This window comes from Erinaceus europaeus, chromosome 11, assembly GCF_950295315.1.
Source record: "Erinaceus europaeus chromosome 11, mEriEur2.1, whole genome shotgun sequence".
NCBI lineage: Eukaryota > Metazoa > Chordata > Mammalia > Eulipotyphla > Erinaceidae > Erinaceus > Erinaceus europaeus.
In genome coordinates, this window is record NC_080172.1 from 18,398,370 (window position 1) to 18,425,321 (window position 26,952).

At 38.0% G+C, this 26,952-nt stretch overlaps 1 protein-coding gene across 6 annotated transcripts in view; it reads right to left on the minus strand.

The window, feature by feature from the left end:
- ARB2A (ARB2 cotranscriptional regulator A) overlaps nucleotides 1-26,952 on the minus strand; it is a 439,389-nt gene that overhangs the window by 401,207 nt on the left and 11,230 nt on the right. For 5 of the 6 annotated variants that reach the window (XM_007531665.3, XM_060201168.1, XM_060201167.1 and 2 more), the window contains exon 2: nucleotides 7,142-7,265. The exons of the other annotated variant lie outside the window; for it this stretch is intronic. In XM_007531665.3, coding sequence (XP_007531727.1) covers nucleotides 7,142-7,247 — 106 coding nt within the window. In that variant the 5' untranslated portion in view covers nucleotides 7,248-7,265. The remainder of the gene's footprint in view (nucleotides 1-7,141; nucleotides 7,266-26,952) is intronic. 6 annotated transcript variants of the gene reach the window in all.

Genomic DNA, 26,952 nt, shown 5'->3' on the forward strand with positions numbered 1-26,952 from the left:
CAATAGTATAGTAAAAAATTTTTTTAAATATTTCAGACTCCTGGGGTGGAGATAGAGTTACCTACTCTCAGGAAATTGACTCTCCTCCAGAAAATATTCAATGGTATGCATCAATGAATTTCATCAGAATCACAATTGGGATTTCTGGCAAAGAAAAAAAGAAGCCATTCACTGTCTTAACGTTGGTGACTGCACAAAGACAGGGAATGAGAGGGATAAGAAATACTCAAGAAGAGCTATGGCATTCCATTGAGTACCATATCTGCAATGGCTTGGAAACCATACAATAACTTTAGCGGGCCTGCACAGAGCTGGGTAACTACACAGCTTAGGATAAAAACTTAGAACTGGTATTTAGAGATGGAGAGGCTGCAGGTTCTTGAGTGAAGTGTAGGAGAGGAATTGGGGATATCAGGGAACTGAACATTGTACCCTTACAACAACAGCAAAGCCAACCAAACTCTTAAAGTGTCCCAGCAGCTAGAGTTCCTACAAAACAGGAGCAGAGAAAGTTGTACAGGAGAGAAAAGTGACTTCAACCTCAATATAGAGTTCCTACTTTCAGAAAAAAAAAACTTAGGAAGATAAGGAGTCCTGGAATCTTTTCATTCCCCTCTGACTAGGGCTTTGTTTAAGGGACATTGGACACCAAAATATTGACACGACATCACTTCCTCAAGCCTTCTCCCCTCTCCCACTACTCACATACAGAGTAGAAGCTCCTGATAACTACTGACTAACAACAGACAACAAAATAGATGGGTAAATCTAGGAAAATGGCAGTTCTGGAAAATCAAGATGACTGCCAGATTCTCAATGATACAAATTCAGAGGAGTTCTTCAGAGTAAGAAATTAGGAAACATTGTGTCAGGAAGTTTGGGGAAAAAAATATAGATTTCAATTTAATATGGAGAACTTGATTAAGAAAAAAAATCTGTGATCTTAAAGATTTACTCAATAGAAAAATGGAAGACATGAAAACCGCTACAAGGTATGAAGGGCACTTGAATATATTCCAGTCTCAAATAGGAAGTCAAGAAAATAGGCTTACCCTTCTAGAAGAGAGAATATTAGAAACAAGAGAACAAAATGACCACACTGGTTGACTTCAAAGTACTTGTTTATCAGAAAAATCCCAACATATTCTGCTTGTTTTTCTATTCAAACACAAGCCATAGATAGGAAACATCTTTAAAATATGGTGGGGAGATGGGTTGTAGCACATCAGGTTAAGCACACATAACATCAAGCTCAAGGACCCAGGTTTGTGGCCCCACACGCCCCCTGTAGGGGGGAATATTTCATGAGCAATGAGGTGGGTCTGCAGGTGTCTTATCTTTCTCCCTCCCTCCGTCTCCTGTACCCTTTCAATTTCTCTGTGTCCTGTCAGAGAAAAATAGAAAGGGAAGAAGAAACAGATAGGTGCTGTTTAAGCAAAGAATAGTGAGACAAGAACAGTTTTTAAAGACTCCATTAGGTGGTGGTGCACCTGGTTGAGTGCACATGTTACAGAGCACAAGGGCCCAGGTCCAAGCCCTGATCCCCACTTGCAGGGGGAAACCTTTGTGAGTGGTGAAGCAGGTCTGCGGGTGTTTCCCTGTTTCTCTTCCTCTCTATCTCCCCTCCTCCTCTCAATTTCTCTCTGTCTCTATCCAATAAATAAATGAAGATAATAAAAAAAATTAATGAATTTTAAAAATCTCTTTTATGTATTTATATAAAATAAATTTATATACAAATTACATAGTACATTAATACATTTATATTTAGCACATTTACATGTAAAAAGACTTCCATGTTATTTTAAGTGCAGTCATTTTTCGCTAGTACCTTTTAGACTTTTTCCTTGTTTTTCTCATCCTTTCTATCATATATAATACCTTAGGTTTCCTTGATTTGGTGTTTATTTCTGAAAGTGTTTTGTCCTTTTTTTTTTAATCTTTTTTAAACCTTTTTTATTATTATCACTGGATGGAGACAGAGAGAAATTGAGAGTGACTGGGGGATAGAGAGGGAAATAGAAAGAGATGCATGCAGCCCTGCTTCACCATTTATAAATCTTTCCCCCTGCAGGTGGAAACCAGGGGCTTGAACCTGGGTCTTGGCACACTGTACTGTGCGCACTTAAGCAGCTGTGCTACCACCTTACCCCCCCCCCTTTTTATTATTATGTCTTTACAGAATTCTACCAGTACGGTTCTTATTTACCCATCCTTTTGACTAACAACCACATACCTGCCTACCTCTTTCTTTACCATGTATATTTTTATTTGCCACGTTTTAAAGTGAGTCAAAATTCATTTTGCAATATTGAGCATTACATTTCACCTACTTCCCATCAACTTTGGTTTTTTGTAGTTTATTTTCTTCACATAACTGGAAATTCGTTGCTGTTTTTCTTATAATACATAGTACCGTGCATGTGTTAATATATTTGACTTTTACGTTATTTACATTTGAATGAGATAGTTTTTATGAGGCAAATTATTGTAAGAATGACCTGAGATGGTGGATGGAAAATGTGTCTGCCCAGTGCAGCATTTGCCTTACTATGTGTGGAGGCCGAGTCCTGGCACGACAAGGGAACACTATAGGGGGCACGAGAGGAGCAGTGGGGTGGCACTGTGGTACCTCTACTATCTCCTCCCTCTCTCTCCTTCCTCGTCTCATACTAAATTAAAAATAATAATAATAACAATAATAATAAAATGGGCCCACGAGACAGCTCAGTGGCAATGGCATCCTGTATAAGGTCCTGAGTTTATTCTTTTTTCTTGTTCTCCTCTTCCTCCCTCTTCATTATCTTCTCCTTCTTTTCTCCTCCCCCCCTTCTCCTTTTTTTCTGAAGTACTGATCAGCTGTGGTTTATATTGGTGCCTCAGATTGAACAGTGACCCTGAAGTCTCAGGCAGAATGTCTTTTGTATAATGATTATGTTACCTTCCATCCCTTGGCTCTATATGGAAAGAAAGAAAGAAAGAAAGAAAGAAAGAAAGAAAGAAAGAAAGAAAGAAAGAAAGAAAGAAAGAAAGAAGGAAAGGAGAAGGAAGGAAAGAAAGAAGGAAAGGAAGAGGAGGAAGAGGTAAAGTCAAAAGAGTTGTATCCTTAAACACAAAAGAGTGTTTTTGTGTTTAATGTCTATTATTGCCACAGTTGATATCTGCTGCCAAATGACCTAAAACTACTCTGAACAACTAAGATTGTTAATAAAAGAGAAAACTAACCTAAAAGGAGAAAGGAAGGAATAAGATCAGAACAGGAAGTGTAAACACTATTTTTAAACCGCAATGTAAATAACTACAAAAAATAGAAAAGAACTACCCAGCCTAGTTACATTAATATTAGAGACAGCATGCTCCAGAAAGGGGGAGGGGGGGACTATGACAGGGTAATGACATAATTACAAAGGGGGTCAAATCATCTAAAAGATTTTGTATTGCTAAACAGGCATGTGCCAAATTACAGAGCTTTAAAAAATCAAAAAGTCCAACTGACACAACAGATAATAAAAACAAATAAGTTCAGATTATAGCTGAAGATGTCAATATTTTTCTCAATAATTGATAAGTGTAAAGAAACCAGCTGAAAACACCTTAAAAGAGTTGAAAAACTGTCAACTCAACCTGACTGACTTTTATACAACTTTCTACAGAGCAACTTTTTATAAAGTTTGGTGAGCATGAAACAGTCACCAACATCCCATATTCTATGACCAAAATGAAGTCTCAATGAAGTTAAGAAGACAAAAGTCAGATAATGTGTTTTTCTAACTTCACTGGAATTAGCCTAGAAGTCAGTGAGAAAACTGACTTAAAAAATAAGTAACAGCCACTACATAAACCAAAACCTTGTATAACCATAATCTTTTTAAGAAATGGGGAGCCTGGTATCAGCCAAATAGCTCACTGGATAGTGTGCCTGCTTCGTTACACATGCAACCCAGGTCTGCAGCCCATCATACTGGAGAAGGATTCAGTGATATGATATCTTTGCTTCATTCCCTCTATATATGTCTATTTTTTAAGACATATTTTTAAAATATTTATTTATTCCCTTTTTACTGTTCTTATTGTTGTTGTTATTGACATTGTTGTTGTTGGATAGGACAAAGAGAAATGGAGAGAGGAGGGAAAGACAGAGAGGGGGAGAGAAAGACACCTACAGACCTCCCTCAAAGCCTGTAAAGCAACCCCCCACTGCAGGTGGGGAGCCTGGGGCTAGAGCTGGGATCCTTACCTGATCCTTGTGCTTTGCGCCACCCACACTTAATCCGCTCCCCTACTGCTCGATTCCCTATCTCTGTCTTTCTATCTGAAATTTTTTTGAGGCTTTTGGTTTTTTTTTTCTTTTGCTTGCAAATATTTTATTGTATGTAAAAGATCATTTCCCATTAAAAATACTTTTAAAAGACTCATATTTATAATTTTGTAGTTTTTTAAAAATATTATTTAAAACAATCATTTATTATACTTTCAAATCTCCAAATCTGCTCAGAATTTAGTTCTTTAGCTCTCTGCTGGGAATATTCTTATGTCTCAAGTTAACTGTGAGTTAACTGGATAACACTGCTAATTTTTTTTTTCCATAGCAAAGTTCATTTTATAGTGACATTCACTAACAATATTTGTGTCACTGTGCTTTATAAAATCAAGTAAGAGAACAGTTAACTTGAATACTGTAGCTTCACAACTAAACTTTACATTCATGGTGCATTTTTTCAAAGGTACAGTGATTTATAGACCTTTCTGACCACCTACAATTGTGGATTTTTTTGCAAAGATATTACAAGTCAAAAGTTTGAATTTCTTGCTTAACTGGAATTAAATTTGCAAAAGTATGTTTTATTCTTCTGAATGTTATTTTTTTAATTTGTAAATCAATCTGCTTTTATCAATGTTAATGTAATAACTGTCCAATTTATCCGCTTTCATAGGTAATTTTTTTTCCCCTCTTCTCTCTCCAGGTCCTGATGGAATTGGAGTTCAGAGCCCACTGGTCATCTTCACCTAACATTTACCCCTCAGGGAGTACATGGATCAAAATTCTTTATGGGGTGTAGACAGTGGGAAGGTCTGACTTCTGTAACTGCTTCTCCACTGGACATGGACGTAGGCAGGTAGATCAATACCCCACACCAATTTCTAACTTTCCCTAGTGAGGTAGGGCTCTGAAGAGGTGAGGTTCCAGGGCACACTGGTGAGGCCATCTGCCCACGGATGGACAGAATCATAATATCCACAACTTGGTGGCTTAAATGCAGTAAGATAAAGGACAAATGTTTAATTAACAGGGGCCATAAAGCAGGAATAGAGCAGATGAGAACAGGGATTTACGGTGGACCTGAAGCTAGGAAATATATTTTAGGCCTGTTTCTAGAAGCCCAAGACTATGGTATCTCTGCTGTAACTTGATAGCTAACCTGCAGGTGGACTAAAAATATTGTCTGGGAAGTTTGTGTCAGAGTTGAGAACAGGACCAGAAAACTGGATCAGGGCAGAGAATAGCTCCTACACTTGAAGAAAATATATAAATATAATTAACTACTTACCACAGTGATCTGACCTAGGGCTCAAATCTGTTCATATTTAGCACAAGTTTGGAGGGTTTTTTATTGCCATCACCAAAAATATCTCAGATACCTAATATATACTCATTTAGTAATAACAGTAGTCACTGCTATCCTCCTCACTATCTGTATTATCACAGTATTATAATAAGAGAGTTTAAACTACTTTCTTCCAGAATGCACTACTTTATCCCTTCTTATCTTGAATTTTACCTGCCATTTTCCTGCCCACAGATATGTTACATGATTTTTCCAGTCACGTAACCCCCTTATCAGAAACACTTTTCCAGTCATGAAAAATTAAATCATTTTCAAGTGTATCTTAGAATGTAAACCTAAAGCAGAAAGGGATAGTCATCAGTTTGTTATTTGATGTATCATAGTCCATCTTTGCAGTGCCTAGGACTGAACCAGAGGCCCTAGCACATGCAAGAGCCGCATTCTGCTAGTTCAGCCTCCTCCTTGACTACCTTATCCATACTCTGGCAATGTGACTGCAGGGACTCTAAAAGGCAGAAAGCAAACTGAGCACTTATAAGCTGCTGCTGAAAGTCTAAATTAGAACCACAAGTTGGAAGATCAAATTATTCCATCAAGTAGAACCAAAGATGCACAAATCTATCTGGGTGAAAACCCAGCAAGACTACTTAGCTGGAAACTCACATGTTGTTGTTGTTGTTGTTCTTCTTCTTCTTTCCTATATTTATTTTAATGACAGAGATACTGAGAGAAAGATACACAGACAGAAGTAGTCTATGAGCAAAACACTGCTCAGCTCTGGTTTATGGTGGTGCCAGGGATTGCACCTGAGAACCAGAGCCTCAGGCATAGAAGCTTTTTGCATAACCATTATGCCCTTTCCCCCAGGTCTAGTTCTTCACTTTCTCTCCTAAATTAGTCATTGTTCTTGAGTATGCTGGTCATTCCTAGCAGCAGGCAAGCATGCAATCAAACCTACAAGGCTGTAGCCAGTTGTCTCTAATTCCTATCTTCCTGTTCTCTGCTGTTCTCTAAAACCTTATGTCTATGAATTCACTGACCCTAACCGTTGAACAGGTCACTTACATAATATGAACCTGGGTAAGTCACTAGCAGACTGAAATTATCCAAAATTGTTTTATATAGCAGTATTTTTTTTTTTTGAAGTCTAGAACTCAAAATGATCAAAAGGAATATCAAAAGCAGATTCTTTCGGAAGCATTAACAGGGAGATCCTCTCATAAAATATAGCCAGTGCCAACAACACGAAGATAGAATGTGGGATTAGGTAGATCATCATCCTAACTGACTATGACATTCTGGTCAACAAAAATATAAGGGTTACTAGTCTTGGCTCAGAAAACCTTGACTAAGAAAAACCTTAAGAATTCTTATAAATTACATAATTTTGTGATTTGTTCACACAGTACATAGTCTATATCTTATATATAATTTCTGTAAGACACACACACACACACACACACACAAACTACAAGTAATTTAGGCACTTATTTTGGAATAGAAATGAAAGATCACCTAAATATCCCTATTCAGGAAGAATGAGCATACCCTGAAAAAGCAAATTAAGGGTGTACCTTTCAGTGCTGTTGTCTTTTCTTTTTCATCTGGGCCTCCCTGCTGGATTTGTGCCATGCTTATCCAAAGAGGTAACAAACTTAAAGAGCTCAAGGAAATAGACATCAATCTTCAGAAGACAGTCTAGAATGAATGAAAGCAATAAATTAAGCTCAACTCAATCCTACCTAACTCATGAGCACTTTCTAGATCCTCCCAGTTAAAATTACTATCTCTATCCTGATTTCCCAGCGTATTTTGCTGATGCCTATACTACAGTATTTATTTAAGGCTGCCTTGAATTATAGTTATTTATGCATTGGTCGGGGTCAGCTAACAGATTACAAGACCTAAGTTAGAGGCATCAAGTTTTTGTCATGTCAACAAACACAGTACCTATGCATAAAGATAGCTAATGTTGCTAAACTGAGTTTTCCCAAATTTATTATTTGGGACTTACTAGTTAATGTTTATTCAAGAATAACTCTAAGCAGTTTTTACAACTTATTAATTTTAAAAGAAACTGAATGTGTGCCAGTAAAAAAGTTTGGAATGAACAGGCATAAAATCAGAAGACAGTGCACTACAGTTGGCAGTGAGTGTGGTGTGCAGACATTTATCACAGGGAGGTAAGAAATTATATTAAAAAAGTATATTTTTATATACTTTTTTTTTTGCCTCCAGGGTTATTGCTGGGCATCGGTGCCTGCACTGCGAATCCACTGCTCCTGGAGACCTTTTTTTGTTGTTGTTTCCCAGGATGTTTTACCATTGTTGTGGTTATTATTATCGTTGTTATTGACAATGTCGTTGTTGTTTGACAGGATAGATAGAAAAGGAGAGAGGAGGGGAAGACAGAGAGGGGGAGAGAAAGATGCCTGCAGACCTGCCTCACCGCCTGTGACTCCCCTGCAGGTGGGGAGCTAGGGGCTGGAACCTGGATCCTTCCCCTGGTCCTTGCACTTTGTACCACATGCACTTAACCCACTGCGCTCCTGCCCGACCCCAAAATTGTACTTTTAACATAAGACATTTTCACAATCAATAGGATGTAGCAGCAAATACATAATAATAATAATACAAATAAAATATAAATTTAATTATAAATATTTCAAATGGCCATAAGCAAATTCTGTCTTTAAATTCTACATGTAGGTGAGATAGTGTGACAGCAAAGATCTTCTGGCTCTACTACAAAGCAGTGATATGACTGGCAAAATGATTTAACTTCTCTGTCTCACTTTGCACATCTATAAAACAGAAAAGATAACCCACTCTGTTGAGTGCCTGTTAACCAAGTCCAAGCACCCAAGTCCAAGCACCCTGTATAGGGGAACTTGTATGGGGAAATCTTCATGAGTGAAGTAATGCTACAGGTGTTTCTCTTACTCTCTAACTCCCCTCCCCCCCACCTTCCCTCTGTTCTGTCAAAAAGGAAAGAAAAAGAAAGAGAGAGAGAGAGAGAACAAGCAAAGACAATACTGCTTCCCTCATAATGTTACAGAGGCGTATAAAGGAAAACATTTAGTACTGCCTGATGTGCTACTACTAAGTGCTCAACAAATATTGGCTTACATTTTTAATATTTTTTTAGACACTTTTTTTCCCTTAGGAAAAAAATGAGGTACCTTAAGAATTAACATACCTCAAATAAAAAAAAAAGGGCTTTGATTTCCAAAGCAAAGAATAAGCATCGCATGAGTAGAACTGTAATTCCCTTTGAAATGGAGGCATTGCTGGTAATGATCTTACTGTTAGGCCTTTCTCTAGTACTCTCATCCTTTTCAACTTTACCTATTTCCTTTAAAAAATAAAAAATAATAAATTATTGGAGGGGACAGGTTGAGCACATGTCACAATGTGCAAGGTTAGAGCTCCTGGTTCTCACATGCAGGGGGAAAGCTTTTTAAGTGGTGAAAGAGTGTTGCAGGTGTCTCTCTGTCTCTCTCCCTCTCTACCACCCTTTCCCTTCTCAAGTTCTGGCTGCTCTATCCAATAAATAAATAAAGATAATATAAAAGTAAATTTTCTCCTTTTAAAAAAATGTTACTGGGCAAAAGGAACCACAACCAAAATAGAGAGACTCCTTATGGAGTGGGTGAAGATCTTTACATGCCATACATCAGACATTAGGTTAATAACCAAAATATATAAAGAGCACATCAAAATCAGCAAAAAAAAAAAAAAAAAGAACGAAAAGAAAAAAAAAAAGACTCATTCAAAAATGGGTAAAGGATAAGGACAGAATATTCAGCAAAGAGGAAACCCAAAGGACCAACAGACATATGAAAAAAAAAATACTCAAAGCTACTGATTATCATAGAAATGCAAATAAAGACAACAGTGAGATACCACTTTACTCTTGTGAGAATGTCACACACTAGAAAGGGCAGTATTAAGAAATATTGTAGAGACTGTAGGGGTATAGGTACGCTGCTGGTGGAAATGCAAACTAGTCTAACCCTCTGGAGAGCAATCTGGAGAATACTAAAAATGCCGGTAGTGGACATTTTTATTTTCATAAATGTATTCTAGCTTCATCACTTAATAGCTATCTGACCAGAGATAAGTGACAATATCCAAAATCTTCAGTTTTCTCATTTATATAATGCAGCTCAAAAAGTAGTGGTTGAGCACTGAACATATAGAAGGTGTGTATAGCCTGTATAGCCTGATATAGCTATTGCTGGTGATAGTACAGCTTGTCAAGTTCTACAGTAATTCCTACACTACATTAAGACATAAATAACTAGATGTGACTACTTTTGGCTGGAAAACTATTTTGACTGACAACAGGAGGAGATGTTATTTTTCTTCTGTGAATAGGGGACTCAAAACTCCTTTAAGTCCTTTTTTTTTAATGTTTAATATCTTTATTTATTGGATGGAGTCAGCCAGAAATTAAGAGGAAGGGGGAGAGAAAAAAGGGAGAGAAACAGAGAGATACCCACAGCCCTGCTTCACCACTTGTGACACTTTCCCTCTACAGGTGGGAATTAAGGCCTTAAACCCAGGTCTTGGCTCACTGTAATATGAAAGCTCAAGTAGGTGTGCCAACGCCCACCCCTATAAAGTCTGCTTGAGCAGGGGCCAGAAGGTAGTTCAGGGAGTTAAGCGCACGTGGTGCAAAGAACACTGACCGGTGTAAGCATGCAGTTCGAGCCCCTGGCTCCCCACCTGCAGTGGGTTGCTTCATAAGCGGTGAAGCAGGTCTGCAGGTGTCTATCATTCTCTCCCCCTCTCTGTTTTACCCTCCTCTCTCGACTTCTCTCTGTCCTTTCAATAACAACAATAGCAATTAAAGCAATAATAATAATAACAACAACAAGGGTGACGAAATGGGGAAAAAAAAATAGCCTCTAGGAGCAGTGGATTCATAGGGTAGACACCAAGCCCCAGAGATAACCCTGGAGGCAAAAATAAAATGAAACTTCTACATGAGTAAAATGTATCTATGTTCCTTCAAGCCACCTGACTTGACTATAGGGTGAGAAATATGCAACAAATCAGGGCTGTGGAGGCAAGTAAAGCTGCTCAGCGGTCACTTAACTCCTGAATTATCAAATCAAACTCATCAAAACAGCCACAAATTATACATGGATGACCTAAGCTAATCATTACAACTTCATTGGGAAGCAAAAAGAAAAGGATTATCTATAAAGCCTATCTATTAAATAATTATTCTTATCAGTTATGTCCTTTAGGCTTGTACATAAGATTTATAGCTCTTTATTATATTCTGTTGTAAAACAGAAATTAAAGGAAAATGTTCATAATGAGATATTCCATTTGGTATCCTTTGCTATCAGTACAACTATGACCCACATAGTCAACGACTGCCACCTCTCCAGATTCAAAGGAGGTCTCGAAACTTTACATCAGGCTCAACCTGACGCTGCTGACTGGCTACGGAAGAAGGGCAAACGCTAGAAGAAGTACAACTGAGTGAAATTACCAAGGGCAGACTTCCTGCATTTTATTACTCTACCCCTCTGCCAATTCATATTTCTTCTAAACATAAGCTATCAGGTTATTTTTTAGTGGCCTCAAATTATCTTATTTCCAAAAATAAGCAACTGAAGTCAACGTTTTGATGTGACTTTAAAAAATTAAAAGTGGGGGTCGGGCAGTAGTGCACTGGATTAAGCGCACGTGGCGCAAAGCACAAGGACTGGTGGTCGTAAGGATCCCAGTTCTACCCCTGGGCTGGAGCTCCCAGCTCCCCACCTGCAGGGGAGGCACTTTACAGGCAGTGAAGCGGGTCTGCAAGTGTCTTTCTCTCTCCCTCTGTCTTCCCTTCCTCTCTCCATTTCTCTCTGTCCTATCCAACAACGAACAATAACAACAACAATAACAACAGTAATAACCACAAGGCTACAAGAGCAACAAAAGGGGCAAAAAATGGCCTGCAGGAGCAGTGGATTCATGGTGAAGGCAGAGCCCCAGCAATAACCCTGGAGGCAAAAAAATTAAAATTATAAAGCATTTTCAACATTTAAATTTAAAGCCCTAGATATCAGGAGAAAAAAAATGGCATAATGGTCATGCAAAGACCTCAGACTTTCATGTCTAAGGCTCCAAGTTCCCAGGCTTACATCCCCCATCCCCCTTTCTGCCCCAACACACACACACACACACACACACACACACACACACCACCACACACACCACCACACACACCACCACACACACCACCACACACACCACCACACACACCACACCATATGCCAGAGTTGAGCAATGCTCTGGTGAAAAAAAGAAAAAGAATCCTAGATATCTAATGTATAGTCCATAGTGCACACTACAGCTAACAATACTGTATCATATCCTTTTCTTGAAAACTGCTAGGGGAATAGACACACAAAGTAACTTTGTGGGGTGACGGGTGTGCCTTACTGTAGTGACAGCCTCACAATATACACACATATCAAATAATCGGATGGAACACCTTAAACTTCACAAATGTTAGTCATATCTCATTGAAGCTGAAGGAAAACCCCTAAATACTCTGGAATATTCAATAACACAATCCCCCTTTAAATTTTTACTTCCGTGAGGAATCCAATAGGTATTTGTGGAATTTATGAAATAAGAAATATTGGAAGTAAAAAAAAAAAAAAAACATACTTTAGGACTGGGGAGATATCACAGTGGTTACGCAAAAAGACTTTCATGCCTGAGGCATTAAGGATCCTAAATCCTAGATTCACTTCACAGCACCGCCATAAGCCAGAACTTCAAAGCATCAACCATTTTTAAGAGTCCCAAGTTTAAACAGCAATTAATAATCGTTATTCTTATTTCACGTGAGACCACCCAAAAACACACATAGCAATTCACTAAGATGATAAGATGTAAGTGACAATGATATACATGTAGATATGGGGGGCCAAGCAGTGGAGCGCCTGGTTAAGTGTATACATTACAGTTTAAGACTCTGGTTCCCACCTGCAGGGGGAAAGCTTCACAAGTGGTGAAGCAAGCCTGCAGGTGTCTGTCTCTCTCTCTCCCCCTTTCTTCCCAATTCTGTCTCTATTCAAAATAAATAAATACAGATTTTAAAAAAACAGATATGACAACTAATTAATATCTGTGACCCTAAACCCCTGAGCAGCAAATGCAAAGAAGGTAGAAATAAAGCAAAAGCAATTTAACTCCAGCTCTCTTACTCACTGTGTTAAGATTTTAGCCTCTCAGGTTTATTTTCCATGTTTGTGGCACAGCTGGTGAAGCTAAATCAGGAACATTATAAATTCTCAATTTAGTTTTCCTAATAAAAATTCAGAGTTATAACCGGTGTGGCCACAGATAAACATTACTGAAAATGCAGCCAGCAAGCCATTTGATGTATTGTATATATATTAATATGTGCACTCGACAGAGTTTATTTAGTATTATCTGATGGAAGTTAGGTTATAGGGAATAAAGTGGTGGAAGGCTTTACTGATGTGAATTGTGACACAGTTGACATGTTGTATACTTCATGATAACCACTGCTGTTTAAATATAGTTCCTAGAAATGGTTGCAGTTATAAAGCAGATTCAAAACATCTCAGTTTGCGATTTCACTCCGTGAACTACAAAAAGCAATTATCATATCTTCTTCCCTTCTATGATTCTAATAGTGAATCCACTATGTATAAATAAAGCTATAAATAACTTGTCATGTGTAATCTTTATCCAGTCGGCATTTCAAAATATGAAACAGTAGACTGTTTCTTATTCACTCTGCTTGCTTAAAACACGGCAGAAACACTTGCAAAATGTACAGAAAGATATACACAGTAGTATCAGTTTTCTGTTAAGTTCTTAGGTAAGTATTAAATAAGAACCTAATACAAATGACTTTGCAATAGAAGACATTTTCAACCTCACATTCTAAATACAATGATAAATATAAGCTATATAAGTAAAACTGGATTAATTCTCTGAAACCCCTAGAACTAATCTAGTTCTAATCTGGTCCCAAAGAATCTGTTTATTAAGTGAGCTCTGGAAGTACAACTCAAAACAGCCCATTTGTAGTCAAAAGCACAGTAAGGAAACTAGTACCAAAAAATTTCTAAGGGGGGGGGGGGGTTGTCGGGCGGTGGCGCAGTGGGTTAAGCGCATGTGACGCAAAGCGCAGGGACCGGCCTAAGAAACCCGGTTCGAGCCCCTGGCTCCCCAATTGCAGGGGAGTCGCTTCACAGGCGGTGAAGCAGGTCTGCAGGTGTCTTTCTCTCCCCCTCTCTGTCTTCCCCTCCTCTCTCCATTTCTCTCCTCCTCTCTGTCCTATCCAACTACGAACAGCGTCAACAATGGCAATAATAATAATCACAACAAGGCTACAACAACAAGGGCAACAAGAAGGGGGGAAAAATGGCCTCCAGGAGCGGTGGATTCATGGTGCAGGCACCGAGCCCAGCAATAACCCTGGAGGGAAAAAAAAAATTTCTAGGACCCAAAGACCCACCCACATTACAGCTAAAATATCTGTAACATAGAATTTGCTTATCCTTGACAATTAGTTCATAATCTTAAGAGAATTTACAGTTCTGAGATGACAGTACTAAAATAAGGGGTTTTTTTGGGGGGTTAAGGATGGAGAACAAGAAAATATGAACACTAGGGAAGAGAGAAGAGGCTGAAGAAAGATGGTATCAGGTGGAGCAGACACAGACGACAAAGACCAGAATAACACGTGTTGGTGGTGTATCGAATTTAGTACCTTCTATGGACAATGTAACTATGTTTGAATAAAGGTTTATCTGGTTCCAATCCAATCCTACCTATACTTTCTTATTTTTTCAAGCAACGGGATATATAGGCTTGGGATGAGAAATCTTAAGTTTTTAATTTTAGTTTCACCAACTAGCACCTGAGTCACAACTTGTGTATCCTAAATAATGGGACTAATAATGAAAGGAATGGAATTTCCTTTTGCAGGGCAATTATAAAGATAATAGGAAATGTCGACAAAACTTTGACAAACTATAAATTCCTTGATAAATTACATAAAATCAAAGAATGAGGTTCCAGCTGATTTATGCTCGAGTATCAAGAAAGAGAGCTAAATCCGTTCAGTTTGTAGGAATGAAAAAGTGCTGACATGTATCATATGTCTAAATTCTACGAACAAATAATAATGATCCACAGTAAATAGCTACTAAGTTGACTTGAGTTTCCAAGAGTATAGTGAAGATAACTGTGATGAAATTTTAATTAAATTTTGATATAAGTTGTTTATATTTTTTTCCAATCTATCAAAATGTATGCCCAGTAACTGTTCAAATATGTGAATTCCACCTTCATGCCACATTTTGTTCTGGAAAAGCCTCTCTCTTCCAGTATTCCCACTTTGGCCCTTTGGGAGAATTTTATCACTGGTTTTTGCACTTAAATTACCTTTTACTGCTCCTATATTTGTGTAATGAAACTCTGCTTATACCACTGAGAAACTAAATAAAAAAAGCTTTGCCAAAGAATATGGTTCAAACTATCTCCTAATGTGTATACATGTTGATGATAAAAGTACCAAGCCACTCCATACTTTTATCTTATTAGTCATCACCACAGTGGGCCTGCATAAGCAGAGTTAGCATATCTGTATTTTATGTGAAACTCCCTGGCCTGTGAGGGCTAAATAATCTGTTTAAAGCATTAGCCTAATTACAAAGTTATAAAGCATTACCTAGTTATAAACTCCTACTCAGTCATACCAAACTCCTCAGCTTCACTATAAAACTACTTCAGTTTCTGAGGCCAGGCAGTGGTGCACTGGTTGACTGCTGGGACACAAGTTCAAGTCCCCAGTCCCCAGCTGCACAGGGCAAAGCTCCACGAGGGGTGAAGCCGTACTTCAGATGTCTCTCTTTCTCGCTCCCTCTCCATCTTCCCTTCCTTCGCAATTTCTCTCTCTCTATCCTAACCACATTTAAAAGATAGTAAATAAATAATGCTACAAAAAGAAATAATTTTGTAAGTGAAATTATGTATAAATAAAATTCTTTATAAAGAACTACTTCAGCATCTTTATCCTATCAAAGCTTTTCACAAGTACTTTTTTTTTAATTTACTCATCAGAGACAGAAATTGAGGGAAGTGAAAGAGGGAGAGAGAGGGAGAGAGAAAGATACCAGCAGCACTGCTTCAACACTTTTGAAGCTTCCTCTTCTCCATGTGGGAGTTGGGGGCTTGAACCCAAGTCCTTGGGCGCTATGACGTGTGCGCTCAACCGAATGTGCCACCACCTGGCCCTCACAGTACATTTTTAAACAAGGATTGAAATATGGTAATATCTGCTTTATTAGCATCATTATCATTACAACTAATCCCATATACTGGGCTAATTTAGTTGAAAAGTAGAAACACATTATTTGCTATTAATGAACATAATAATAATAATAATAAAAACTTGAGCATATGTTGAATTAATTCTTAGTCCAGTATGATACTATCACTAGAAATCATGTGTAGTGGCAAAATCAATCTTCGTGGAAGCTACAAAAACACTGTAAGAAAGGCATTTATTTGAGTTTCATTCACATCCAATGTCTTAAAGACAATGCACTCTCTACTATTTATTTAAAGGGTAAGAACTCTGTGAAGCCCAACTTCACTTAAATAAGTCAATAACCTGAAATTAGAGTGCCTTCAGGATGGTTTGGTTTTGTTTTTCTTACTGGCTTCTAGAATTTCCCCAGTTTCTTAGAATTTCATGTTTGTACTTGACTTCAATAATGCTCTCACATCCTGAGATCAACAGGCAATGAACTCAGAAAGACTGGGGGGGGGGGGGGTGTCTATATTGCCCTGAGACAAAAATTATTGGATCTTAAAAAAAAAAAATGAGGGAGTCGGGCAGTAGCGCAGCGGGTTAAGCGCAGGTGGCACAAAGCGCAGGGACTGGCGTAAGGATCCCGATTTGAGCCCCCGGCTCCCCACCTGCAGGGGAGTCACTTCACAGGCGGTGAAGCAGGTCTGTAGGTGTCTTTCTCTCCCCCTCTGTCTTCCCCTCCTCTCTCCATTTCTCTCTGTCCTATCTAACAATGACATCAACAACAATAATAACTACAACAACAATGGAAATAACAAGGGCAACAAAAAGGAAATAAATTTTTTAAAAAATGAGAAATAGGAATCTGAAACTTCAAGTCACCTTTTTAAGATACTAGATCACTTACAGTAGTTATTTATTCTACTCAGCAAACAATACACACAATTCATACCTTGTCCAAATTAACAAAGGATTTGAAGCAGCAAAATTTTCCTATTACAAACACAATCAAGATGCTTTGAACTCTCCTGGCTTCTACAAAATAAATTTTCCCTACAAAAACAAGCTTCCTGCCTAGCGTTGGTGCACCCACCCAGTAGTGGGCACATATCACCATGGTGAGAACCCAGGTTCAAATCCCCCTGGTCCCCACCTGCATATGGGAAGGCTTCACAAGTGTTAGAAGAATGCTGCTCCTCTCTCTCTCTCTCTTCCCCTCTCCCATTTGCTTATTTCTCTTCCTCTTTGCTTATTTGTCTCTGTGTCTATAAGAAAAAGGAGGGGAGAGTGGAGTAATAATGGAGGCACCCACACTTAGGAATAACTCTGGTAACAAAAATAAATTAATTAAAAAGGAAAACGATCACTAGTCACACTATTATGTTTTCCACCATTCCGTCCATCACCAAAGGCCTGTGTCACCATCCCCACCCTATAGATAACCACTATAGGTCTCCCATAATCTTGAAAATATTTTGACAGTATTTTTCACCTTTGCATATTCAATTGTCTTTGCATATTCCACACATAAGTGAAACCACTATTAATTATAGCAAACAAATTGTAGCACTGAAGTTGACAGCACAAGGACACTTTGTGCATATTTGAGTCATTTATGTTATTAGACCTACATTTAAACACAATATGCAAAATAAGCTTCATTATTATTGACAACATAGACACAAAGAGGTAGCATACCTCCAGCATCCCAATATAAAAATTTTACAATTAGACTTCATTTACAACTGTATAGGTACCCTGCCACATAGATGTCCTCCCACTGGGAATCACTAATCTCAGATAGTATATTATGAAACAGTTGAGTGTCTACAATTGTCACTCAGTGAATTAACATAAAAAGAAGAGATAAAAACATCAATATCTGCAGGAAAGTCTTTGAGAAAATTCAACACTCATTTTTGGAAAAGAGAAGTCATAGCAAAGTAGTAATAAAAAAAAAAGAGCCTCCTTAACATAAAAGGGGGTTTCAAAGAACAAGATAAAAACGACTTACAGGGAATTGCACATCATGATATTTAAAAGACTCTCAAATCAAATATAGTAAAGTAATGCCTACTGTTATCATTTTATCATAACCACTTCTAGTCAAAGTTTTCTAGAGTTTATAAATAGTACAGTAAGATGTGTAAAAGTAAATACAAATGTACAGATTTTAAAAAGGAAAGCAAAGTTATCAGCATTTGTAAATGATATGACTATCAAGAATAATCAAAAAACATTTTCTAGAATTAAAAACTTGGGAATAAAAAGAATTTAGCAAAAAAACAGCTATAAGACTTACATAGAAAGTATGTATGCATAAATACCAACAACAATCGATTGCAATGCCTAGTGTGTTTAAAAGAATAATCAATGGCAAGAATAAACTTGACAAAGAAATTGTTAAGGGCTGAGAAACAGTTCACCACATAGGGAACCAGTCCTAATGTATGTATAGCCCAGATCTGAGTCTCTCTCTCATATATATATATATATATATATATATATATATATATATACACACACATACCTTGGATAGAGGCAGAAATTGAGAGCGAAAGGGGGGCCTAGAGAGTGAAAGAGACACTTGCAACACTGCTTCACCACTCATGAAGTTTTCCTCCTGCAGGTGGGGATGGGATAGGACGGAACAGGATGGGACAGTGTTGGGGTGCCGGGCAGGGGAGTGAGCTTGAACTGGGGTCCTTAACATGTGCTCTCTACCAGATGTACCACCACCCAGTCCCTTCCCTCCATCTGTCTGAATGAAAAAGTTGACCTAGGACTTAAATTATGTATACACATGGCCCCAGCTTCACTAAATACATACATACATACATACATACATACATACAGAAAATGTTCAGAAATGTATTAAAGAAGACTACAATGCAGAGAGAAACACCATACCTATGGACAAAAAAGATAAAATGCTCTAAAGATATCAACTTTCCTCTAACCAAGCATGCAGTTCCACTCAGATCTGATAAGTTTTACACAAAACAAATAAAACTAACTAAGGACTGAAGAGATTGCTCAACCCCCAACTAGCATACCTGAGGCCTGGAGGCCCACAGGATCAATCCCGGGTACCATCTAAATCAGCAGTGAGGAATGCTTTGGCCATTGTTTTTTCTTTCTCTCTCACCAAAATAAGTAAATTTTAAAAAATAAATACTAATAATAATAATTGAACGTTACAGAAGAAAAAATGCCTGAGAATAGAGAAAACACTTATAAAATGATGATAGACTTACCTTACCAGGTATAACAGTAATTAAGATAAAATGTTGTCAGTTCTTGGTGGGCGCCCTATAGGACCTTGCCCTCAATGGTAGGGAATGTTCCATTCTCTGAAGGAAGGTTGGATAACATACTCTACCTATCACCTGAGGAAGGTAGGTCCTGAAATGAGTGCAGCCTGGAATGTTCCTAGCCATGACCACAGAATGTGAGCTCAGACCTACAGGGATGCAGAGGTTACATAGGCTCCTGGGATGACTATGGGCCCCAGATCAAATTGATTTACAGTCAACAATATTTATATACTTTCCCCATAGTTGGGAGCTACTCTCTTCCCTGATCCAGCTTTCTAGCCCTTTTTCCAACTACTACACCATCTCCCCAAACAATAACCTGGGTCCACCTGCATATCAGACGTCAGGCGAATGCACAAACTAGTAAAGTCATAGGCCCCTTGGAATATACCTAAAATAGACCTACTAGCGTTTTCCAAAACGGAGACCCCAAATTTGCAATATTCTTGCTTTTAGGCTCATGATTACTCAACAATTTGTTCTGCTTTATATCTTAACTCTATTTCAGCCATCAGGTTCCAGATGCTACCATGATGCCAACCTGACTTCTCTGGTCAGAGAACCCCACCATTTGTCTTAGAGCCCCACCTCCCCAGATCCCTGCCCCACTGGGGAAAGGCAGGCTGGGAGTATGGATCAACCTGCCAACACCCATGTTCAGCAGAGAAGCAATTACAGAAGCCAGACCTTCCACCTTATGCACCCGACAATGATCCTGGGTCCACACACCCAGAGGGATAAAGAACAGGGAAGCTATCAAGGGAGGGGATTGGAGATGGAGCTCTGGCGTGGGCACTGTGTGGAAATGTACCCCTTTTATCCTACAGTCTTGTCAATATTTCCATTTTATAAATAATTTTTTTAATGTTGTCAGTATTAGGTGAAAATAATTGACTGATAGAATGGGATGGAACTCCAAAACAGAATTACATAACACAGTGATAATGTTACATAGATAATTCTGATATATCTCCAGGTAAATACAGACTTTTCAGTAATTGGGAAAACTGTCAACTAGGTAATAGAAAGAAAGAAAGAAAGAAAGAAAGAAAGAAAGAAAGAAAGAAAGAAAGAAAATGCCTACCTTCTCAATACACAGATCAATTGGAATAGATTAAGGTCATATATGTGAAAAGGAAAATTTTAACCTTTTTAGCAAAAAAAAAAAAAAAAAGAGAGAGAGACTTTTTTTATATTGGGACAGGAAAAATAACCATAATGAGCTACAACTGTACATTTGCTAGACTAGGAAAAGTTGGAAAGTTTAACAATACCAAGAGGTAAAAAAATAAATGGAGTACAATGGGTATCTTTATTCATAGTTTTGAGCAAAATAATAAATTTGCACAAACACTTTGGAAAAATTGGCATGAGATCTCCATGCTAAACATTTTTATCTTCAAAACCCAGCAATCGTGTATCCTGCCCCACTACTAGGCCTTATACATGGACATGAAGAGACTGATAAGAAAATTGGTTACAAAGTGTTCACATTATCAAAAACAAGCCAGTCCTCTTACTGTCTATAACCGTATAACAAATTACCTCAAAACGTTGTAGGCCCCAAATTAAAAAACCAAAATCCATGACGTTTATTAACAAGGTATACAATCATTTTAAGGCCTGAATTGGGGTACAGGTAGCTTACTCACACAAATACAATTTTTAAAATGCTTTATTTATTTATTTTATTTTAATGAGAGAGATACAGAAAAGACACAGACAGAAACACCAGAGCACTGCTCAGCTCTGGTTTATGGTGGTGCAGGGGATTGAACCTGGGAGCCTGGAGCCTCGAGCCTCAGGCATACAAGTCTTTTGCATAACTATGATGCTGTCACCCCAGCCCTCACAGATAAATTTTTAATAATGGCTGCTACTAGAAGTCTCAACAACTCCACACATAAGTTTCTCCACACATCTCCTGGAGTACCATCTCTCATGATACACATGTCTTCTGGAATTCTCCAGAGAGATCCAGAGGAGCAAGAGGAAAATCACATTGTTTCCCCACTTCTTTCCATTGTAGTGGCACAGAGAGCAACCCTAGTCACTGTAGGTAAGGTCTATACTAGGACACAAACAAAAAGAAGTAAATGTCATTATGGCCCAATTTAGAGCCTGCTTATTACAAGAAAGGGGGGGGGGGGAGCTGTTGTTCAATTATAGGAGAGCAGGTATACTGTAATATATGTAGACATGCATCATGCATCGTGCAGCAAAAGGGATACATTCTAAGAAATGCATCAGTAGGTGATTTGGTCACTGTGCAGATATCAGAGAGTTCAGGAATATTAATGGTGTCCCCACCTACATCCATCCCCTAGGAAGGCTGTATGGCAAATCCTATTAATACTACCGTCTATGTGGTTCTTCAGTGATTAAGACATTGCTAAGCAACACATGATCATATTGATAGAGAAATATATATATAATAAATGAATAACCATAACTACACTCAAACGCATGGATTAATTTTCCATTTATATAAAGGTTAAAAATGAATTAAACTTAGAACAATTTATTGGTATCATAATTTAATTGATAACGCTGTAGGGAATAGCAAAATTCAGAATAGTGATTACATATGGAAAGGAAATAAAGGCATGAGGTAGAAAGAAAATAATGTAATTTATTAATACTATTTTGAGTTTCAGAAGAGTGAATGCAGCTACTCATCATATTATAATTTATAGCTTACCTAAGTATTACACACATGGTGACCAGTTTTGAATCAGTATATAATAAATAATAATACACAGTGGTCCTGGCTGCATGTAATCTGTTTACCAATACTAAATTTTTAAATAAATGACAAAGAAAATATTAAAATATAAAGAATATTATAATTTATTTTTATGAGCAGTGAATTTTGTCATTTGTTCTTTGGAACTTCTCAAAACCTAGCTTTGAAAGCTCAGTCCTATTTAGTCTGAAACTGGGCATGAGGCTGGTAAATAAGTTCTGGGAGAGCCAACTATAAGTAAAAGGAAAAACAGGTGTTAAGTAAACATTAGAAAAATGATATGTCAATAAAATATTACAGTACTAAAAACTCAATTGGTTTCTTGCTTATTTTGAAATAGAACTAATATTTTGAATAAAGCCCAATTTCCTCAAAAATTTTTGCACCAGACTGTAAATATTTTTAAACCTATGTGTCTATAATAAAATATTTAAAATACAAGTAGGCACTTGAAAATGTCAATTATCATTTCTGTTTTCATTCTTTGCATGGCATACTGTCAGCAGTAAGCATAACAAGTAAAATCTGCCATTGAGGATATACAATGATTAAAATTTTTAAATGCTGGCATACAGGGCAGTATGAGAAACTTGAAAATGAAAAATGAAAACTAAAGATTCAATTTAAAATAATCCGTCCCCTTGGCAATGAAAGGATGGGCTCATCTAGTCACAAAGTATTTCCCACAGAGGATCATCTGCCAGTCTTTCAACATGACACAAAAATGGGTTTTACTTCTGTGGGGAAAAATAATAATAATAATAACTGCTTATTTTTCCAGAATAAGGTGGAAAAGGAAAATGCTGTAGCAGCAGTCACTGGAGGGAGGGCTCAATGGTAGAATGAGAATAAAACAAGCAGAAAACATCTTATCTGGTGCTTTGTCTGAACATAACATTTTGTTAAACTCATTTCTATTTGTTTAAATGACAAATGCTAAAAATACCGCATTTTCTGCACGAGAGCTAAATTTCCTGTTATTGAAAAACAGATGTTGACTCAACCATTCTTTATTGGTACACAAATTAGCTGTGGGAAAATTAGAATGCTGCCTGGACTGAAAAGAATTTGCACCAATGCTTAATCAAAAGTATACATGATTTTAAGTAATTCTCTATTTTGTTCATTTGGAATATTTTATGACTTATTGTGGTACCACTGGCTTACAGTACTGAATATATCTCACAGGTACATGAACTATTCAAATGTCATTTGAAGTTTTTTAATTAATGTTTTTATTTATAAAAAGGAAACACCGATGAAACCATAGGATAAGAGGGGTACAACTCCACACAATTCCCACCACCAGAACTCCTTATCCCATCCCCTCCCCTGATAGCTTTCCTATTCTTTAACCCTCTGAGAGTATGGACCCAAGGTCATTGTGGGGAGCAGAAGGTGGAAGGTCTGGCTTCTGTAATTGCTTCCCTGCTGAACATGGGCATTGACAGGTCGATCCATACTCCCAGTCTGCCTCTCTCTTTCCCTAGTGGGGTGGGGTTCTGGGGAACAGGAGCTCCAGGACACACTGGTGGGGTCATCTGTCCAGGGAAGTCTGGCTGGCATCATGCTAGCATCTGGAACCTGGTGTCTGAAAAAAGAGTTAACATATAAAGCCAAGCAAGTTGTTGACTAATCATGAACCTAACGGCTGGAGTAGTGCAGATGAAGAGCTGGGGAGGATCCCAAAACAAGCTGTGTCTAGTGCAATCTACCTCTTGCAGGTCAATAGGCATATGGGGTTATTTAAAGTTAGTATAAATAGTCAGGAAGATGGAACAGCAGAAGCACATGAATGAGACTTGCATTCAACAGATCATAGGTTTGAACCCCACCATCAATGCTGAGCAGTGCTTTGATCAAACAAAGATAGGCTTAAATAAGAATTCATGGCCCAGGAGGTGGTGCAATGGGTCAGGCACTGGACACTCAAGCATGAGGGTGAGTTCAACCTGCAGGACTGCTGGAGTGACTCGTGATGTTCTGGTTCTTCCCTCCCCATGCCCACCCTCAATAGTAAAGTAAAAACAAAAACGAAAAACATAAAATCATAGAACTGAAAGGGAGCCAGGCAGTGGTGCACCTGTTTAAACACTCATGTTACCACAAACAAAGACATGAGTTCAAGTCCCAGTTCCCCACCTGCAGGGAGGACACTTCATGAGTGGTGAAAGCAGGTCTGCAAGTGTCTTTCTCTCCTCTCCCTTTCTCTATCTTTCTCTATCTCTCTATCTTTCCCATCTCTCTCAATTTCTCTGTCCTATGAAACAGAAATTAGAAGGGGAAAAAATGGAAGGGCATAGAAATTATTTCTTTCACAATTCCAGTTGCTATTTTAATAATGTAAAATAAATACCAGGCTTCTATAAAGTCCTAAAGCATTCCCAAGTGTAGTAACATATCACTTTAAAATGAATCTTTATGGGCTAGATAGTGGCACACACACTACTATGTGCAAGGACCCCAGGTTCCAACCCCACTCCCCACCTACAGGGGGGTACACTTCACAAGTAGTGTAGTGAAGCAGGTTTGCAAATGTTTCTCGTTCTCTCTCTCTCTCTATCTCCCTGTGCCCTCTTAATTTCTATCTTCCCTATCTAATGAAAAAATAGAAAAAAAAAAAAGAAAAGGAAGTGATTTTTAGACAATCTATATGTTGGCACTGACTTCTGAAACTCAAAAATCCTATTGATGGGGCCAGGCGATGCTGCACCAGGTTGAGCACACATGTCACAATGCCTAAGCACCTAGGGTTCAAGCCCCAGGTCCCCACCCGCAGAGGGAAAGTTTCAGGAGTGCTGAAGCAGGGCTGCCTCTCGTTCTCTCTCTCGATCTCCCCATTCCTTCTCGATTTCTCTGTCTCTATCCAATAATAAATAAATAAGTAAAATAAATTTTAAAGAAGAATCCTATTGATTTAATCAGTCAATCAATCAGTTCTGAGTCAGAACCACTGGAAAGAAAAAGCTGGAAATGAAGTGAAAATTCTAAAATAAATTCACTAGAAGGGTACAAAAACTCATCTGTCATTTTTCATTTCCTAATTATAAGAGTTATCATCATAACAGTATATCTTAGGGGTGCACGTTGAACTATCTTCGTAACAGTATAATCCCTAACATTACTATAAACACCATCCGTGACATGAATATAACCACCATCTCCATGAAACTTTTAACCTGATTTCACACTCTAAGGAACAATACCGCCAATCACTGTGATTTCTGTAGATACAAACTGGTCAAAATTAATCAATTCTTTCTATATATTTCATAGTTCTTCATAATCTGGTCTTGAATATGGTTAGAGGTCTAGAAGCAATGAAAGGAATCAAAACATGGCAAGAGGAAGATCATCAGTGCCAAGCAATTACTTAAAGGGAGATAATTACATGTTCTTTGGACAAAGGAGATAAACTCCATTAGAAGGAACATAAGGACTGCTTCTACTGATAAAAAGCTCAATAGACTTTAGAGACTTATGGTACTTAATTTCATTAAAATGTGTCCATGTGTATCTCTGTCAATTATCAAAGTCCCAATCCTTCAAGGATGCAAATTCAGATTATACTACAATTCAGATACCTCTAAGAATTTTTTTTCTCAGAAATTTTAGTACAACAACTATTGGAAGTAAGAGTTGGTTTAAGGTAGCAAGAGATAGAAATTTTGCAAGTAGATGCTGCCATAAGAAAAAGCTAAAACATGATAGTCACTTTGAAAGTAAGCAGGTCCTGGGAAGAATATATTAGAGAAAACCCAAAAGTCCTGGAGAACCTATTAATAGAAGCCCTGTGGTCTTTGAAAAGGTTGCAGATAAGAACTTGGGAAGACAAAAAACTAAATGTTACCAGAAACCTATACTCAATGAAGTAGTTTGTAAGCTAAAGAGATTGCCAACTAGAGGGCTGAGTTTGCTTCCTGGTCTGTTTGCTGCATATAGTAAAGCTTGATAAATGAGAGATACAAATAATGATAGGACAGGGGCCAGGAGGTGGCACTCCTGGTTAAGCACACACATTACAACAAGCAAGGAACCAGGCCCACCTGGGGGGGGGGGGGGAGCTTCACAAGTGGTGAAGCAGGGCTGCAAGTGTCTCTCTGTCTCTCTCTCTCTGTCTTACCTGCCCTCTCAAATTCTGTCTCCAGCCAATAATAAACATATTTAAAAAATTTTTTTAAATAATGATAGGACTGGGAGTCGGGCGCTAGCACAGCGGGTTAAGCACACGTGGCGCAAAGTGCAAAGACCTGCTTAAGGATCCCAGTTCAAGCCCCCAGCTCCCCACCTGCAGAGGAGTTGCCTCTCAGGTGCTGAAGCAGGTCTGTAGGTGTCTTTCTCTCCCCCCTTTGTCTTGCCCTCCTCTCTCTATTTCTCTCTGTCCTATCCAACAACAACATAATAATAACAACTACAACAATAAAAGAACAAGGGCAACAAAAAGGAATAAATATTTTTAAAAAATAATGATAGGCCTATTAGCAAATTGGAGCTAAGACTTGATCTGCGAAAGATAGTCTCAAAAGAATCAGAAAGACACAGACTGAGAAAACAATTATTTGTAAAAGGCATCTCTGATAAAGGTATCTTATCCAAAGCTCACACACACACACACACACACACACACACACACACACACTTACCTTAAACTTCAATAACCAGAAAACAATCCAATTAAAAAACGGACAAGACTTGAACAGACACCTCATCGAAGAAGATACATAAAAAAAGCTTATGAAATGATGTTCAACATCAGGTCATTAGGGAAGTTCAAGTTAAAATAATAATGAAATACAATTTCACACATATTATCAATAAAATGATCACCTTAACTACTGAATAACACCAAATTCTGACAAGGATATGGAATAACAGGAAAGATTATTTATTGCTGGTGAGAATGTAAAATTACTCATTTTTTTAATACAGACATAGAGAAATGGTCATGTGGGGAGATGATGTGGTAATTTCTTATACAATAAATCAAACTCACATGATTTAGGAATCATA